The 16,068-nt window shown below is 40.0% G+C and overlaps 1 protein-coding gene across 1 annotated transcript in view; it reads left to right on the forward strand.

Moving 5' to 3' along the window:
* The window catches only part of LOC122082541 (1-phosphatidylinositol-3-phosphate 5-kinase FAB1B-like), a 51,000-nt gene that overhangs the window by 25,213 nt on the left and 9,719 nt on the right, over positions 1-16,068 (forward strand). Inside the window, exons 3-6 of the mRNA XM_042650176.1 lie at positions 1,500-1,653; positions 1,785-2,129; positions 2,641-3,549; positions 3,695-4,032. Of these exons, the coding sequence (XP_042506110.1) occupies positions 1,500-1,653; positions 1,785-2,129; positions 2,641-3,549; positions 3,695-4,032 (1,746 nt within the window). The remainder of the gene's footprint in view (positions 1-1,499; positions 1,654-1,784; positions 2,130-2,640; positions 3,550-3,694; positions 4,033-16,068) is intronic.

Consider the following 16,068-nt stretch of genomic DNA (forward strand, 5'->3'; position numbering starts at 1 on the left):
GGTCATGTAGGAACAAGGTTTAAGTTTATAGTCAGTCTGTTAGGATGCCTCAGCTGCATACATCACTGCACTTCCACTTGACACCTATCATAATGATAAACAGATCGTATCCTTTCGGAATAAAATATGATCTGAGGACCCAATCCACCAACTATCTGAAATGTTGGCAAACGGGGCCATAGTATGTACCAACACTACCTTTTCCTGATTATCATGGGTTTTCCCTTTGACCTTCTTTTATGGGCACTCAAAAGTCAAGTGACCTTTCTTCTTGCAGGACCAACACTATGCTTTTCAGGTCCTTCTGCATGGAAACAGCCTTGTGCTTATTCTTATTTTTAAACAGATGCCTTTCGAATGAGGAAGGTTTTACAATACCAAGTTGATTTGGAAAGTCATCTCCAAAATACTAACAAATTGTCACCCTATGATGGTATTCAATCTCAATGTCAAAGTCTTGGTTTAGTTAGGAGTTCAGAAGTTTATCATAAACCCATTTTGCTTCGACAGTTTAGATGGGTGATCAGAACATCATGTTATTGTTTTGGAGGTTACTTCTTTGCTTTGTTGTGTGATTTCTCAAGAGCACTAGATGTGGTTTCCGAGCTCTATCTTCTTACTACTCCTCAATCTCCCCAGACTTTTGTTGCTATTTTGTGATTTAGAAATTTTGTCTGCAACTGAAACCTTCACTGTCCTATGTCAAACTCGGTGCCCTGTATGGTTAAATTTCTAAAAATGGAATATCAGTTTACTCGCAGATCTATTAGTTTGATTTAAGTAAGTTTTTCTCCATCTGATGAGTATGGATCAAGGTAGGGCAGGAATGGCAGTCTGATTCTTTAGAGAAGAATCATCCTCACACCAGCTACCACGACGGGATCTGATTCCTTCTGTCATCTATCTGTATAATTTTTTACATAGGAGTTGTTATGGGAAAATGTTGAATGAGGTCATCCCAAATCCATAGCCATTTGCTTTATGTGCCGTGTCCAAGGTGGGCAACTTCTTGTCTTGGCATGAGACGGTGGTAATCCTCACATCCAATTTGGATGTGAAAAGATGTTCTTTCTATTTTTACCTTGGTATTGTTAACTCTTAGCTGATCATCCCCAGGGGCCATCAAGAAGGTCAAAGTAGCAGGCTGCAATGCTGTAGTGGTATTGATATCAACACTTTAGAGATAAAAGCAACACATTGGAAAATGAATCAAACAATATAAACCTTACTAAATCTACTCAGATAAAAGATGAAAACCTATGTATGATTCATTTAAGTGAAATAATTGTACTTGGTGAGTTGATGTATCTTATTTCTGCATGTACATAATCATGTTCATGGTGTGAGTTTTGATTTCTCATTTGAATTGTATGTTTGGATATCATAATCTTTGTTTTCAGATTTGTCACTGGAATGTCAAAAATTTTAAAGTTATTATCTTCTTGTTGCCATCTTTTTCTATATTCCTTTTACTGATGAAGTGACCTCATTTCTTCTAGTATGGTGGTCAAAGGAGTTGTTTGTAAAAAAAATGTGGCTCACCGGAGAATGGCATCAAAATTTGAGAAACCCCGTTTCCTAATCCTTGGAGGAGCTCTTGAGTATCAGCGGGTCTCGAACCTCCTCTCAAGTTTTGATACTCTTTTGCAGCAGGTTTCAATTATTTACCTCACTTTGCATTCTCTCTCTCTTCTCTTCCCACATTTGATCATTTATTGGTTGCTACTCATCAAGCAAGCATAATCTTTCCTGCATTTTGTTTCTCATGGCTTTTACATTCTTAGGAAATGGACCACTTGAAGATGGCAGTTGCAAAGATAGATGCCCACCACCCCAATGTCCTTTTAGTAGAGAAGTCAGTCTCCCGTTTTGCCCAAGAGTACCTCCTTGCTAAAGACATATCACTTGTTCTCAATATTAAGAGGCCACTGTTAGAGCGTATAGCCCGCTGCACAGGTGCACAAATTGTTCCTTCAATTGATCATCTCTCCTCGCAGAAGCTGGGTTATTGTGACGCTTTCCATGTGGAAAAGTTTCTTGAAGAGCATGGCAGTGCTGGACAGGGAGGGAAGAAATTGGTGAAGACACTTATGTTCTTTGAAGGCTGTCCAAAGCCATTGGGTTGTACGGTAAGTCTCACAGAACTTTTACCCCAATTTATTTTATTTTTTAGTGGAAACTTCAAAGTCTAGGTCATATTGACTGCAATATTTCCACAAATGGCATATTATAAGTTCAAAATCTTGGTAATTCGAATGACATATCTTGTGATACCGTACTGATGGCTTCTGGGAAGTGGGAACAACCACTGCATGTAGTTCACTGCTCATTTGGGAGATTTCACTTCAACAAGTTAAATGTGGAACTTTAGAAAGTTGTGCTGCAAAATTCAGTAGTAACATCTTTAGATGGATCAATAAAATCATTGATTGGGATGTTATTGAAGTTATTCTCATGCTCATCAAGTGGTTGGTTCCAACTGCCTTTATCTATAGAATGTGTTTTTCCATGCCATTTGCAGACCTTTCAGTCCACCGTTTGTTTCATTATTTAGCATTTTTATATATGTCTAAAGTGGCATTTTGGACGGTGGAAACTGATTTAAATCACTAACAAAGCTGTTTTCTTTGGGTGTTTCAGATTTTGCTCAAGGGTGCTAATGGGGATGAGCTGAAGAAAGTGAAGCATGTGGTCCAGTATGGTGTCTTTGCTGCATATCACTTGGCCCTGGAGACTTCTTTTCTTGCTGATGAAGGTGCTTCTCTGCCAGAACTTCCACTGAAATCACCAATAACTGTTGCACTTCCTGACAAACCATCCAGTATAGACAGGTCCATTTCTACCATACCTGGTTTCACGGTTCCTGCTGCTGGCAAGGAATGTCAACCTAGTAGTGAACCACAAAGATCCAACAGTGCCCCATCATCAGATCTAACTTCACCAATCTCCAATGCTTCCATTAGAAAAACTGAAAGAGAGAAGGTCCCATCTCCTTGTTCACCTAAAGGCCCCAACTCCCACTATACAGGACCTGCAAGCGCCATCAACTCTTCTGCGTCTGTCCCTTCGTTTTCCTTTTCAGGACAGTGTGAGTCTGATAACAACCAAACCAAGCTTTCCCTAAATCATGCACTAGAGATTAAAAATAAAGGAGCGGAAAAATATTTTGAGACCAAAGCTTCAACAACCAACAGATGCCAAGATGTTGTGAATGATGAACTCGTTAATAGTGGCTTTGGAGCTCCGGAGCCCTCAGGGAAAGGTGGGATTGATCTTATTAATCATGACACCATGGTTGGGAATCAACCTGGTGTTTCAATGTTGGCTTCGTTACATCAAGATGGCAATAGCTACCCAGAGGAGCTGGCGTCTTCCAAGGAGGAGTTTCCTCCATCCCCTTCTGACCATCAGAGCATTTTGGTCTCTTTATCAACCCGGTGTGTGTGGAAGGGAACTGTTTGTGAGCGAGCCCATCTCTTCCGTATCAAGTACTATGGTAGCTTTGACAAGCCTTTGGGGCGTTTTTTACGGGACCATTTATTTGATCAGGTCATCATCATCATCATCTTTTTCTTCTCCTCTCCTCCCACCATCCATTTATTCACATTTTGTTTTCTGAGTAGTGTCCTTCAAACCCCCCCCCCTAACCCACAAAAAAGAAGAAATTAACATACTGTACAATTTTTGTTCTCAGAGTTACCGTTGCCATTGCCGTTCATGTGACATGCCAACAGAATCACATGTTCATTGTTATACTCATAGACAAGGAAGCCTAACAATTTCTGTCAAGAAGCTCCCAGATCATTTCTTGCCAGGGGAACGAGAAGGCAAGATCTGGATGTGGCACCGGTGCCTCCGGTGTCCAAGGACCAATGGTTTCCCTCCGGCGACTCGGAGAGTGGTGATGTCTGATGCTGCTTGGGGTTTATCGTTTGGGAAATTTTTGGAGCTTAGTTTTTCAAACCATGCTGCCGCAAGCAGGGTGGCTAGCTGTGGTCATTCTCTGCACAGAGATTGTCTCCGATTCTATGGGTATGCTTTAATTCTTTGTCCAAGTGATGTCTCTGTATGGTAAATATGTAGTCTGTTATAAAAAGTTGTTGCAAACTATGGATGGAAATCAGTACATATGGCACTTAAACAAAGGTTGACACTTGCTACTTGGTGAATCTTATTGGGGGGAGATCTCATTGGTTTAAGATCAATCAGATTCGTTGATTCCAACCATACAAGTTTCACATTAGGTATGATTGTTCAAATGGTTATTTCCATAGACTGTATGGTAATTCTTTGAATAACTTAGTGCATATAAATATTTGTAGTTTTAAACTAACAAATACACTGAGACATCAAGTGATAATAAGTAAGACTAGAAGATATTAATATACAAATATACAATAGCAAGGATTTCTTCCATAGTTGTCATGGAAACCCAAGGCATTGGAGGGGGCCTAGATGCAACTGAAACCAACTAAGCAACCAAGGCACCTGGACACATAGGCGATGCCTTGACAACTATGATTGTTTCATTACCTGGGATGGAATGTTCCCATCATGCTACATGGGCATTTGATTTTATCATTCTTTTCACAAGATAGAGAGGGTATGTGGATAGGCCACATGTTGTCAAATTCTGTGTCCAATCTCATGTCTACCATGTATTGGAATTTGGACACTTCCCCTTGTATTTTCAGTTGGCCAAATTTTGATAAAACCAAAAGCTGTCAAGTGGGAACTTCCATGTATTTTGTTACTTATTGTTTCCTTTTTTAGTTGTTGGACCGTGTAATGTAGAAATAGGATTGACAAATCAACCTAGTCCCAATGTTGCAAGATACTCTCAGAGAACATCAGATCAAATACCAGAATAGTTCAAAACAGATTAATAACAAGGATGAGATCAGATCTGAGATTAAGAATATCGATCTTGATAGAAGTGTTGCGTGAGAAGGAGTCGTGGCCAGCTGTGTAGTGCAAGCCATGGCTCCCCTTTGGAGGTCTCCTATTCTAACTCTAGTTTGTTAGTAGATTAGAATTAGAAGTCAGATTTGTTTCCTATTTTATTGCTTTCTATTCCTACTAGGAGTATATTTCCTATCCCTACTAGGAGTATGTAATTGCTAGTCTATATAATGAATTGAGAAGGGCAGCCCAATCTCATCAATTGGGACTCCCAAGTTTCCCATCGCCTCTCTCTCTATTTACATGGTATCAGAGCTGGTACCTAAGGATGTACATCGATTCTTGCTATTCCTATATTACTAGTAACAGTCCTATCTTCTTCTACTTGGCTGTTATTGGTTCTTTTTAAGGGATCCCCGACTTCTTAGAGGGCTGTTTTCATCCTCTGTTTTGCTGATTTGTGAATGGAGTTTTGATTGATGTCTGATCAATCATATGACTTGAATAATCAACTCAAGGTACTGTTTTAAGTAATCGCTGGTTGGGTTTCATGTTTTGAAGATTCAAATACTCAAGTTGAAGAATTCGATTGGAGCTGTTAGGGTTTTGGTATATCCCAAAATCAATTTTGGCTATATCTCTCTAGTGTGATCTCTGTTTGGAAAATCCTTTCAGGGGTTTATCAAGCATCATATCAGGGACAGGCAATCCCAAATTCGAACCTTATTGGAGCACTACACACCCAACCGCATGTATCTCTATTTCTCACCCAAATTAGGGTTTTTCAAGCTGAGTAGATTCTTCTTTGGTTGGTGATTTGGTGGAAGTTTGTTTTGAGACTCTGTTTGTTAACCTGTTAGGATTGGTCCTTTCTATATGATCAATCTATCGTGTGATTTAAAGTCCTTATTAGGAGATTAGATCGATTTGTTTGACTTCTCTCTTTATGGATCGATTTCTTTGATATTTTTGAGATTATTTGGTCTCTTTGCATTAATGGCTACAAGTGATGCAAAGAATGTTTTCACTAAGGTGGTATCCTAATCGTCTCATATGATCACAGAGAAGAAACTTGTAGGTGTTGCCAATTTTCAATAATGAAAAAAATTGTGAAGTTGGTGTTGACTGGTCGATATCAATAGGATCATTGAGTAAGGAGAAACCTGCTTCTGAAAAAACATGGGATACAGTTGTTGCACGAATTTTGGGACGACTACTGAACTCAATGGAAAATTCTATTGTTGATATAGTTACTCACATCAACACTGTGAAGGAATTGTGGGAGTATTTGAACGTTCTGTATTTTGAACAGAACAACTTATATCGAATTTATGAGTTGTCTCAGGACTTTTATAGAGTTTATCAGAAGGGTTGCACTTTGACTAAGTACTTTGCTGATTTCAAGACGATGTATGAGGAGCTGAATTCTCTACTTCCTATTAGTAGTGATGTGCAGAAGATGCAAAACCAGTGGGAGCAGCTCGCAGGTATGAGTTTTTTGGGAGGTCTTGGAATAGAATATGACTATTCGTTCTTAGATTCTTGTAGGTTCTCAGATTCTTAGAGGTGACAAGGTGGCATCTCTGGTAAATACCTTTTCCCGAGTCCTACGGGTATCTCGAGAGAATTCTCATGATTCTACACCAGTGGAGAACTCCGCACTTGCAGCAGAGTAATAACCATGGAGCTTCACATGGTACAGGCAATGGTGGTAGTAAGGGGCAATCTACTGGAAACTCTTCAGATAGTACAGGGGCAGTATGCACATGCCACCATTGTGGCAAACCAGGACACATCCAACATTTCTGTTGGAAACTTGATGGCAAACCTTTTCAGAAGCATTTTGCTAATTCAGTTACAGTTGAAGAACCTTCTCAGCCCAGACAATCTGAAGGTAAGATGGTCAAGATGACTGATGAAGAATTTGCATGGTACAACCAGTTTCAGACTCAAGCTCCTCAGCCTTCCACTGCTACTTTTGTTTAGACAGGTAATGCCATTACATGTCTCTCCTCTTCTTCTCGTCCCTGGATAATTGATTTAGGTGCATCGAATCACATGACTGGTGTTTTAGCTATATTTTCTTCCTTTAAGGAATCCTCTGCTAATGTCACATTGGCCAATGGTTCAATTGTTAAGGTCCATGGCACTGGTACTGTTCGTCTTAATTCTTCTTTGCCATTATCATCTGTACTTTATTTGCGGCAATTACCGTTTAATCTTCTTCTGTCTGTAAGCAAGTTTAAACATGCTTACAATTGTTCTGTAACTTTTTATTCCGGCTCATGTGTTTTTCAGGATCTTCCAACGAAGATATTTGGTAGAGGTCGTAGAGTTGGGGGCTGTACCTTTTTTAAGACAATTTCATAGCCTATTCGGGTATTCTAACTACTCATTAGGTTCACTGCCGGTTGGGCCATTCATATTTACAAAGTTTATAGAAGCTTGATCCTACTTTTAATTCTCTTTCTGTGAGTCATGTCAATTTGAAAAACTACACCGTGTCAGTTATTTGCCTCGAGTCAATAAATAGTCTACATCCCCTTTTGCTTTGGTTCATTCGGATGTATGGGGGTCCTTGTTATGTACTGATGTACCATCTAAGTTAGGTTTTTAGTATTTCGTTACCTTTTTTTATGACTATTTCAGAGTGACCTAGATTTATTTAATGAAAAATCGTTCTGAGTTATTTACTATCTTTTATGCCTTTGTTGCTGAAATTCAAAATCAGTTTAATATCAAAATTTTACGAAGCAATAATGCAAAAGAGTATTTTTCTAGTCTGTTTTCTCAGTTTATGGCTGGTTGTGGTATGATACATCAATCTTCTTGTTCTGATACTCCTCAACAGAATGGGGTGGCTGAAAGGAAGATTCGTCATTTGATGGAGGTTGCGTGGTCCCTTATGTTTGAAATGGTCCCTTATGTTTGAAATGAAGGTAGCCAAATATTTTTGGGTTGATGTTGTTCTCACTGCTTGTTACCTTATTAATCGTATGCCTTATTTTGTTCTGCATGGTGGTATTCTTCATTCTTTATTATTTCCTTCTGACCCAATTTTTACTCTTCCCCGTGTTTTTGGATGTGTTTGTTTTATTTGTGATCATCATCCAGGTTTCTCAACGTTGGATCCTCGAGCCATTAAATGTCTCTTCTTTGATTACGTACCCAAAAGGGATACCGATGTTATTATCCTATCCTTAAAAAATACTTAGTTATTGTTGATGTGTCCTTTGAGTCCAAACCCTATCAGGATGAGTCATTTGTTTTGTCTTAATTGGATGGTGATCTTCCACTTTATGTTATCCGTCATTCTATTCCACAGGTTGCCACAGAAGTAGTGTTGCCACCACCACCTCCTCCTCCACCGGTTGTTCCACAGGTTTATACTCGTCGTGTTCGGGAAGAATCAGCACCCCCTCTCTCTACGACACCTGCCCCATCATCTTCGTCTATGGATCCTACTCCAGGTATTTGGATCTCCCTATTGCACATTGTAAGGGTGTTAGGAGTTGTACCCAATATCCTATTGCTGATTTTGTATCCTATTCTGGCTTGTCGTCTTCTTTTCATTTCTGTCTTTCCACTATTTCTTGCCATCCTGTTCCTAAATCTATTGCAGAGGCATTATCTAGTACTAGTTAGAGGATAGCGATAGAAGACGAACTGCGTGCTTTGGATGAAAACGAGACTAGGATCTTGTACCATTGCCTACAAGCAAGAAGGCTATTGGTTGTTGTTGGGTGTATATGGTTAAGGTTAACCATGATGGATCTCTTGCTCGTTTGAAGGCACGATTAGTAGCGAAAGGCTATGCCTAGGTTTATGGTGTTGACTATCTGGATACCTTTTCTCCTGTTGCCAAGTTGGCTTCTGTTCGCGTTTTGATTTATCTTATGGCTTCATCTCATTAGCCATTGTTTCAACTTGATGTGAAGAATGCATTTCTTCATGGTGATTTGCATGAGGAGGTGTATATGGAGCAACCTCCGAGGTTTGTTGCTCAGGGGGAGTGTGGAAAGGTGTGCAAGCTTAAGTAGTCCTTGTACAAGCTGAAACAATCTCCTCAGGCATGGTTTGGTAGGTTCATTGATGTGGTTTGTGCATTTGGGCTGTCAAGGCATGACAGTGATCATTCTGTGTTCTATCGAAAGTCTGGTGTAGCCGTGTAGGGGGGATATTTCTGGTTGTATATGTTGATGACACTGTCATTACTGGAGATGATGTTGAAGGAATCCAAAGTTTGAAAACACATTTACAGCAACACTTTCAAACTAAGGATCTAGGAAGGTTGAAGTACTTTCTAGGGATTTAAGTTGCTCAGTCAAGGAAGAGAATTTCTCTACCTCAAAGAAAATATGTTTTGGATTTGCTTACAGAAATTGGTATGTTAGGGACCAAACCCCTTGATACTCCAATGGATCCAAATGTGAAACTTACATCTAAAGGAGGATGTTTTAGAAGATCCTAAGAAATACAGAAGATTGGTGGGAAGGTTGAATTATTTGACTGTGACTCGACCTAACATTGCCTTCCCTGTCAGTGTTGTGAGTCAGTTTCTTTCATCTCCACGAACTTCGCATTGGGATGCTGTTGTTTGAATTCTGAGATATCTCAAGAGAGCTCCAGGTCGTGGTTTGTTGTACTCTGATCATGGACATAGTCATATTGAAGGTTTTTGTGATGCTGATTGGGCTGGATCTCCTGTTGATAGGCGGTCAACTACAGGATATTGTACTTTTGTTGGTGGAAATCTTGTGTCTTGGAAGAGAAAGAAGCAAGTTGTTGTGGCAAGGTCGAGCGTTGAGTTTGAGTATCGTGTCATGGCTCATGTCACTTGTGAGTTGATGTGGGTAAAGCAGTCTTTTACGGAGCTTGGGTTTGAGTGCACTTCTTCTATGCAGTTGTGGTGTGATAACCAAGCTGCAATCCATATTGCATCAAATCTAGTGTTCCATGAGAGGACAAAACATATTGTGGTAAACTGTCACTTTGTTTGAGAGAAGTTACAGCAAGGAGTGATTTCTACAAGTCATGTCCGCACAGGAGAACAACTTGCAGATGTTTTCACCAAGTCTTTGGGGAATGGTAGAGTGGACTATATTTGTAACAAGCTGGGCATGATTAACATCTATGCTCCAGCTTGAGGGGGAGTGTTAGAAGTGTTGCGTGAGGAGTCATGGCCAGCTATCTAGCGCAAGCAACGACTCCCCTTTGGAGGTTTCCTATTCTAACTCTAGTTTGTTAGTAGATTAGAATTAGAAGTCAGATTTGTTTCCTATTTTATTGTTTTCTATTCCTACTAGGAGTATGTAATTGCTAGTCTATATAATGAATTGAGAAGGGCAGCCCAATCTCATCGATTGGGACTCCCAAGTTTCCCATCGCCTCTCTCTCTCTCTCTCTCTCTGTCTCTCTCTACAAATCTCAGATTATAGGGTTCCAAAAATCAGAATAGAAGCAGATAATAAAGGGACTAATTGAATGATGAATTAGGACTGAAACAATAAGGAAAACACAAATAAAATCTGAGAAACCAGAAGCAAACTAAACCATTCTATCAATCTCAATAGAAGAACCAGATTAGGTCAAAACATCCAATCGGGCAGGACTGTGGGTGATTTGTGTAGCAGACCAACCAGTGGTCTGATGGGGCTCAAACTGAGATCTAAGCACCTTCAGATGGGGCCTAACACTGAACAAAAGATGGGGATAATTAGATGGTTGAAAGCCCTAGAACCAGGGATGGATTGGGGAACAAGAAAGAGAGTTTCAGAACTGGAAAATAAAAAATATTGCAGATCAGTAGTGTGGTTTACCTGGAATGAACTGAGATGGGATTTGATACCTTGGAGTGCTTGAAAATAGTAAGAGAAAAGATAATAAAGTGTAAGGATCTCTCGGGCTTCCCATCGCAAAGAGTCAGCTAGATCAAACACCAGTTCCATCAGCCTTGATCAAACACCAGTTCCATCAGCCTTGATCAAACACAATACAATCTCCATAGAGCAGCAGCAGCTATAGCAATTGTTTTCTTCCAAATCATTCAGCTATGTTAGTTTAGACAAAAGAAAGGAAAGAGAGAACGCGAGAGAGAGAGAGAGAGAGAGAGATTTAGCGAAAGATAGTCTCTATCGCATGATAGGGATTGATCTCTTCTTCTTATTAAATAGACTACTAAACTATTACAATATGACTAGGACAGCTGTCCTAATATGATTAGGAATATAAAAACATAATGTAAATCTAATTAGTCCAACTAATCCTAGCTAGACTCTTAACACTCCTGATTAGAATGGGAGAACTAATTACTGCTAACAGCAGTTCTAGTCTAACTAGGACTCCCTCTAACTTCCTAGTTAATTTAGGGAACTAACAGAGGAGGAAGGGAGGAGTCTGCGCAACCCGCAAGACTCCTCCTTCTTTGTCACGATAATCTCTAACACTCCCCCTCAAACTGGAGCATAGATGTTAATCATGCCCAGCTTGTTACAAATATAGTCCACTCTACTACCCCACAAGGATTAAGTAAAAACATCTACAAGTTGTTCTCCTGTGCGAATATGACTTGTAGAAATGACTCCTCGTTGTAGCCTTTCACGAACAAAATGACAATCAATTTCAATATGTTTTGTCTTCTCATGGAACACAAGATTGGATGCAATATGGATAGCGGCTTGGTTGTCACACCATAACTACATAGAGTGAGTACATTCAAAGCCAAGTTTTGTCAGATTTTGCTTTACCCATATCAACTCACAAGTAACTTGAGCCATGGCTCAATACTCAGATTCAGCACTAGACCTTGCCACAACTGCTTGTTTCTTGCTCTTCCAAGACACAAGGTTTCCACCAACAAAAGTACAGTATCCTGTAGTCGGCCTACTATCAATAGGAGAACCAACCCAATCAGCATCACAAAAACCTTCAATACGATTTTGTCCATGATCTCAGTAGACCAGACCACATCCTGGAGCTTTCTTAAGGTACCTCAAAATATGAACAACAGCATCCCAATGTGAAGTACGTGGAGACGAAAGAAGTTGACTCACAACACTGACAGGGAAGGCAATGTCAGGTTGAGTCACAGTCAAATAATTCAGCTTTCCTACCAATTTCCTGTATCTCTCAGGATCATCTAACACATCACCTTCTTCAGGCATAAGTTTCACATTTGGATCCATTGGAGTGTCAACAGGCTTGGATCCTAACATACCTGTTTCTGAAAGTAAGCCCAAAACGTACTTTCTCTAAGACAAGGAAATTCCTTTTCTTGACTAAGCAACTTCAATTCCTAAGAAGTACTTTAATCGCCCTAGGTCCTTAGTTTGAAAGTGTTGCTGCAAATGTGCTTTCAAACTTTGGATCCCTTCAACATCATCTCCAATAATGACAATGTCATCAACATATATAACCAGAAATATCTTTTTTTTCATCAGTCTTCCGATAAAGCACAGAATGATCACTGTCATATATTGACAGTCCAAATGCATAAACCACATCAGTGAACCTACCAAACCATGCCCAAGGAGACTGTTTCAGCCCATACAAGGACTTCTTGAGCTTGCACACCTTTCCACACTCCCCCTAAGCAACAAACCCCGGAGGTTGCTCCATATATACTTCCTCATGCAAGCCACCATGAAGAAAAGCATTCTTCACATCAAGCTAAAATAATGGCCAATGATAAGAAGTCGCAAGAGAAATCAAAACACGAACAAAAGCCATTCTGGTAACAGGGGAGAAAGTATCCAGGTAATCAATGTCATAAACCTGGGCATACCCTTTTGCTACCAGCCGAGCTTTCAAATGAGCAAGAGATCCATCAGGGTTCACTTTAACTGCATATACCCAGTGACAACCAATAGCCTTCTTGCTAGGGGGCAACGGTACAAGATCCCAAGTCTGGTTTTCTTCTAAGGCAAGCAATTCCTCCGTCATAGCAGTCTTCCATCTAGGACTAGATAATGCCTCTGCAAAAGTCTTAGGAACAGGATGATAAGAAATAGTGGAAAGACAATAATGAAAGGTAGACAAAAGGCTAGAATTAGACACACAATCCGTAATAGGATGTTGGGTACAGCTTCGAACACCCTTACGTTTTGCAATAGGAAGGTCTAGGTCAGAAAAAGGAATACCTGGAGTAGGATCCGTAGACGAAGATGATAAGGTAGGTGCCGTAGGGAGGTGGTGGTGGTGGTACCTCTGTCTCAGTGGAAACCTGCGGATTAGAGTGATGGATAACATAAAGGGGAAGATCATCATCCAATTCAGACAGAACAAATGACTCATTCTGATATGGGGTGGATTCAAAAAATGAGACATTAGCAGTGACAAAATATTTGTGAAGAACCGGGAAATAACAGTGGTATCCCTTTGGAGTACGAGAGTAACCTAAAAAGGGAGACAATGGCTCGAGGATCCAATTTTGACAAACTTGGATGATGATCACGAATAAAGCAAACACAAGCAAAAACACGAGGGGGAAGAACAAAAAGTGGGTCAGAAGGAAATAACAAGGAATGAGGAATACCACCACACAAAACAGAGGAAGGCATACGATTAATAAGATAACACGCAGTAAGAATAGCATCAGCCCAAAAATATGTGGATACCTTCATTTCAAACATAAGTGACCTAGCAACCTCCATCAAATGACAGTTCTTTCTTTCAGCCACTCCATTTTGTTGAGGAGTGTCTGAATAAGAAGATTGGTGTATCATACCACACTTAGCCATAAACTCAGAAAATTGACCAGAAAAGTACTCTTTTGCATTATCACTTCATAGAATTTTGATAGTTATGCCAAATTGATTTTGTATTTCAGCAACAAAATCACAAAAGATGGTAAATAACTCAGAACAATTTTTCATTAAATAAATCCAGGTCGTCCTGGAGTAGTCATCAAAAAAAGTAACAAAATACTTAAAACCTAACTTAGATGTAACAGGGCAAGGGCCCCATACATCTGAATGAACCAAAGAAAAAGGAGACGCAGACCGTTTATTAACCCGAGGGGAATAACTAACACAATGTAGTTTTCCAAACTGACAGGACTCACATTCTAAACTAGAAAGAGAGTTAAAACTAGGATCAAGTTTATATAGACTTTGTAAAGATGGATGGCTCAATCGGCAGCGAACCTGATGAGGAGTCAGAATACCAGAACAGGCTACGGAAGGTGTATTGTCTTCAAAAAGGTACAGTCTCCCAACCCTACGACCTCTACCAAGCATCTTCTTCGTCATAAGATCCTGAAAAATACATGAGTCGGAGAAAAAAGTTATAGAACAATTGTAAGCTTGGGTAAACTTGCTTATAGACAATAGATTGAATGGTAGCTCAAGCAAATAAAGAACATATGATAATGATAAGGAGGAATTAAGATAAACAGTGACAAAACCATTGACTTTGGCGATTGAGCCATTAGCCAATGTGACAGTAGCAGAGGACTTGTTAAAATAAAAAAATATACCCGAAATACCAGACATGTGATCCGATGCACCTGAGTCGATTATCCAGGGGCGAGAAGAAGAGGAGAGACACAAAATGGCACTACCCGTCTGAACTAGAGTAGCAGTGGAAGGTGAGGGTGCTTGTTTTTGAAACTGATTATACCGTGCAAAATCTTCATTGGTCATTCTGACCATCTTACCCTCAGAGTGTCCAAGCTGAGAAGGTTCATCAACTGTAGCTGAATTGGCAAATTGCTTTTGAGGAGGTTTGCCATGAAGTTTCCAACAGAATTGTTGGATCTGTCCTGGTTTTACCACAATGATGACATGTACGTGCTGCTCCTGAACTATCTGAGGAGTTCCCAGTAAATTGTCCCTTATTATCACCATTACCTGTACCACATGAAGTTCCTCGATTATTACCCTGTGCTGCAAGTGCGGAATTTTCCACTGGAGTGGAATCCTAAGAATTCTGGCGAGATACCCGTAAGACTCGGGAAAAGGTATCTGCAAGGGATGCCACCTTGTCACCTCCAAGAATCTGAGAACGAATAGAGTCATACTTTGTTCCAAGACCTCCCAAAAATCCCATAACTACCAATTGCTCTCGCTGGTTCTACATTTTCTTTACATCACTGCTAATAGGGAGTAAAGAATTTAGTTCTTCGTACATCCTCTTAAAATCAGCAAAGTACTGAGTTAGAGGCCGACCCTTCCTATCAGTTCGATAAAATTCCTAAGACAGTTCATAGATACGAAAAAGGTTGTTCTGTCCAGAATACAGAACATTCAAATAGTCCCAGAGCTCCTTCACAGTATCAATGTGAGTAACAACATCAACAATGGAATTATCCATTGAGTTCAGTAGCTGTCGAAAAATACGTGCATCAATTATATCCCACGTAGTATCAGTAGCAGGTCTTTCCTTTGTCAGGTGATCCTGCTGATCTCAACCAGTCAAAACAAGCTGCACAATTTTCTTCCATTGGTGAAAATTGGTAGCTCCCATAAGTTTCTTTTCTGTAATTTTATGTGATGATAAGGACATCACCTCAGTGACAATTTTCTTCCCTTCTGTGTCAGCCATTAGCACACAAAAGTAGAACTCAAAGAACAGTCAACCAGACAATCGATCTAACCTTATTTGTTAGACCACACAAGATCAATAAAATGGCAGACAATCTTCAATAAAGATAACAACCAAAAGGGAATTGACTCAGATCTCAAAACCCCAATAAACCTACAGTAGATTGAAGAATAAAACTCAAAGAAAAATCCAGCAACAGTACCCAAAACAGTACCTAAAACAGTGGCAAAAATCTACCAAAAGCAACCCAACAGGGAAGCAGAGAGAGGACCTGCGCAGGGTCCAAAAGAGGGGACCTGTGGCTGGCTGGAAACTGCTCGGATGGAGCTCTTCTTCTGGTCAAAGGTAGGTCCTGTTGTGGGGAGTAAAACCTCCAAAGATGAGTTGATTCCGACGGCTGGATCGTAAGATTCTTCAGTTCTTGCTTTCAGTTCCAGGAGAGAGAAATCAACCAAAAAACTATTCTTCAATCCAAGAAACCCCAATCATAGATTACTTTTAATGATTTGAGTCAATTCCTTCACACATACGACTGATTTCAGTAATCAGTCCATACACAAACCAGAAAATAGGGGATAAATCCCCTCTTCAAGTAGGTTTTTAAGAAGAACTAGAAACCGTAGG

This window comes from Macadamia integrifolia, chromosome 6 (assembly GCF_013358625.1).
Source record: "Macadamia integrifolia cultivar HAES 741 chromosome 6, SCU_Mint_v3, whole genome shotgun sequence".
In the NCBI taxonomy this organism is placed as follows: domain Eukaryota; kingdom Viridiplantae; phylum Streptophyta; class Magnoliopsida; order Proteales; family Proteaceae; genus Macadamia; species Macadamia integrifolia.